The following is a 3,256-nucleotide window of genomic DNA, read 5'->3' on the forward strand; positions in this document are numbered from 1 at the left end:
ATGCCTGTATCTAAAACTATAAAATGATCGTATACAGTATTTTCAAAGTATGTTTCTCAAAATCACAGTTTCTTTCAATTGTACGATTTCCTATGATAGATTTGTTCCCGTTTAAATGTCACCTCCATTAAAGTCATTTCAATAGTTACTTTCTCATCGCTTCAATAACTTTACAACCCATACTACTAAGTTCACTTGGTATTGTTTGTTTGAATCTTCCCATTGATGTTTACGACTGTAATTGATTAGTCTCTTATTGGCATATGTGCATCCTGTGCGGATTTCCTCAACTATGGGATCCGGATACATCCGGCTGACGAGTCCCAAGTAGGACGAAGCGCGCATCCTGAACTACACCGTTAGATGCCGGCTCAGTGGTACAGTAGTATTAGTTTGTATTTTTCAGTGGTAGATAATGTTATTATTCCACTAGATACTGATTTGTGGTTCAGTCATGCTTGTATTTTAAATAGAAAAACTTTCCCTATTTATACCATATCATAAACTTGTATTGGGCAGTAGTTGTTGCGCTTAAAAATTTAATTCTACCATAGATTCATTCCTGATATGAATTTCTTATACTTTTGGTCAAATAATAAAATGATAATAAATAATTGACTGAATATCAAATTAGAATGATCAGTTAGCCAATTAACTACATACATTAACCTGTAGAATAACGTAAACGTTCACGTAAAAATGAGTGAAATATTGTACTTTTGTATAATTTATAAATTATAAAACTTCTTACTTGTGTCGGTGTTAAATTCAATATTCTAGCTAAATGCTCTCTTTCAGAAGCTGTTAAATATCTTTGTTCATTGAAACATTCTTCAAGTTTAGCAGTTTGTAATTTACTAAATAAGATACGACGTTTCCTACGTCTTATCACTGTGTGAAGATTTGATGACATTCTGTCATCATCATTATCATTACTGCTATTATTATTATTGTTATTACTATTAGTAGTAGTAGTAGTAGTAGTATTGGTAGTATTAGTAGTGGTAGTATCACTAGTATCACGGTTGGACTGTTGAACAATCGTATTCAATGTTTCACTTCTATTGTTTAATGATTTTTCCTCAACTCCATTATGAGTTAAGTGGTGTTGATTATAAGAATGTAATTTAATGTTGTTGCTATTATTATTTATAAAATTTGAGGAATGTTTTATTTCATTGTCAGATTTTAAATTAATTAAATTCGAAGGAATTGTTTGAAGACATGATTGATTATGTTCATATAAATGACAAGTATTGGTTGGATTATGATTTCTTATTAACCCTTCATTAGTTTTGATGAAATTATTGTTAATAGTTGAAGTATTACTAGTGTTAGTTGTTATCGGTGTTATGGATGTTGGTATTGATAATGACTTAGTATTTGATACATTATGACGATATGATTCTATATATTGTTTAAAAAGTTTTACTAATTCTGATGAATTCAATACAGAGCATTGATTTGACCAGAGCATATGTAATGAATCTAATAAGATTTGATTGGTGATTTCAGATTTATGATGTTCATAAAAATTATGTATTTCAGGTATTAATGTTTGTTTATAATGATAATTGTTCGATTGATATTTATTTGAATATAAGAATTGTTTAGAGAGATTTATGGATTGATCAGAAGTATTGAATTGATCATCATCAGATTTGGATAGTAATTTATAAGTATCTAAATAATAAATAAAAACATGAATTATACTCGCAAAAGAAAAGTGAATATATTATTTAGTTAAATAGTTAAATGTTCATAATAAATGTTAACCAGAAATGAAAATTGTATTCGACCTACAAAACTCTGGATTACTAATAAGTTGATCGATTAAAGAGATAATATAAATCTACTGCTTATCAAGTTCTTTTCAATTTCAATCATCTTCACATTCCTTTAAGATTGTATAACCGCTGATAATGATAACAGTAGTAATAAGTCTCAGAAGTTGTCGCCTACATATGTAGTTGATAATACTATGTTAGTAGAAGGATTTTCGTCCACAAATTATTTGATATTGGTCCCTTTTTTGAAACTGTGGAAATAATGCTCCTACACATTTTGGATACGAATAAATTCGAAAGAAAAAACAACCGAGAATATTTATGCACTGAATGATCTTGTCCGATATTAGATATTTGGCAGTGGTCTACAATTTATTGAAATCTTATTTCAACCCAGAAAGTTTGACGAACACTTAACAATAATATAAATAAAAAGTTATATGTTTACTAAGTACTATGATAAGAAAGAATAAACTGAACTGAGTAGTTTAAAGATTAACTTGAGTCTTTGATCATAACAACATTGTCAGTAATTAGTCGTGTTCATTTAACTTATTACTATTTAATTTAAACTGATACAATTAAAGCTTTATAATGAAAATTTACTCTGATAACCAAACTACATTCACATATTTTATAGATTTAGAGTTTTGTAATGGAAAAACAGCGATAATGAATCATAACTTTCTGACTATTACAGATACGTTTTTATTAAACAATTAACCCATCAATGTTCGACCACCATTAAAAACCTAAATGCATTGGACGGCCATTATGTATATAGTATGGAACTCCTCAACAGTGCACACCTATGGTCCTACACACGGGACTCGAACCTAGAACGCCTAATCTTAAAACCACTAAATCAAATTTGTTAGTGCCTACCTTCAACTAATCTAGATGAGTTATTCGGTTTAATTTTCAAAATGATTCCCCTTATTATCAGTTTCATTTACAACTATCTTCTAAATTATTATTTAAAATATCATTCAATTTAAGTAGTATTATGATTAATTACATAATGATACATTATATCAGATTTCACTAAATAATAAAAAAGGATGATTTATTCTATAAAAAATTTAGTACTTATCTATGTTTTATAATACCATTGATTACCATCACTTTCTATCTAATACATTAGTTTTAAACACAAGAATTAGATAATAATCATTGTTTATGCAATTATTTAATTATTAATTTCCTCTTATCACCTTAATTGGATAAATGCCAAAGGTAAAAATAAAAAAAAACGATTTATGATTGATTACAAATCAAGTTATATGCCAATTTTAATATTCATTATATAATTTCCATTTAAAATGTTAACAATATTGAAGTGGATTTTGTTTTGTTTTTTTTTTTTCTCTTATCACCAATACATTACTTAATTAGTTAAGGAAATAATGAATAATAGATTGTAGTTATACACATCAAAGAGAATTCATTAAATGTTTTAAATGATAAAG

At 27.5% G+C, this 3,256-nt stretch overlaps 1 protein-coding gene across 1 annotated transcript in view; it reads right to left on the reverse strand.

Annotated features, from left to right (window-relative positions):
- Smp_186930 (homeobox protein nk-2,putative) overlaps positions 1–1,477 on the reverse strand; it is a gene marked incomplete at both ends in the record, with an annotated part of 3,252 nt that extends 1,775 nt beyond the window's left edge. Inside the window, one exon of the mRNA XM_018792880.1 lies at positions 752–1,477. Coding sequence (XP_018644566.1) covers positions 752–1,477 — 726 coding nt within the window. The remainder of the gene's footprint in view (positions 1–751) is intronic.
- Positions 1,478–3,256: the final 1,779 nt, after the last annotated feature.

Source organism: Schistosoma mansoni (genome assembly GCF_000237925.1).
Source record: "Schistosoma mansoni, WGS project CABG00000000 data, chromosome 1 unplaced supercontig 0153, strain Puerto Rico, whole genome shotgun sequence".
Lineage (NCBI taxonomy): Eukaryota > Metazoa > Platyhelminthes > Trematoda > Strigeidida > Schistosomatidae > Schistosoma > Schistosoma mansoni.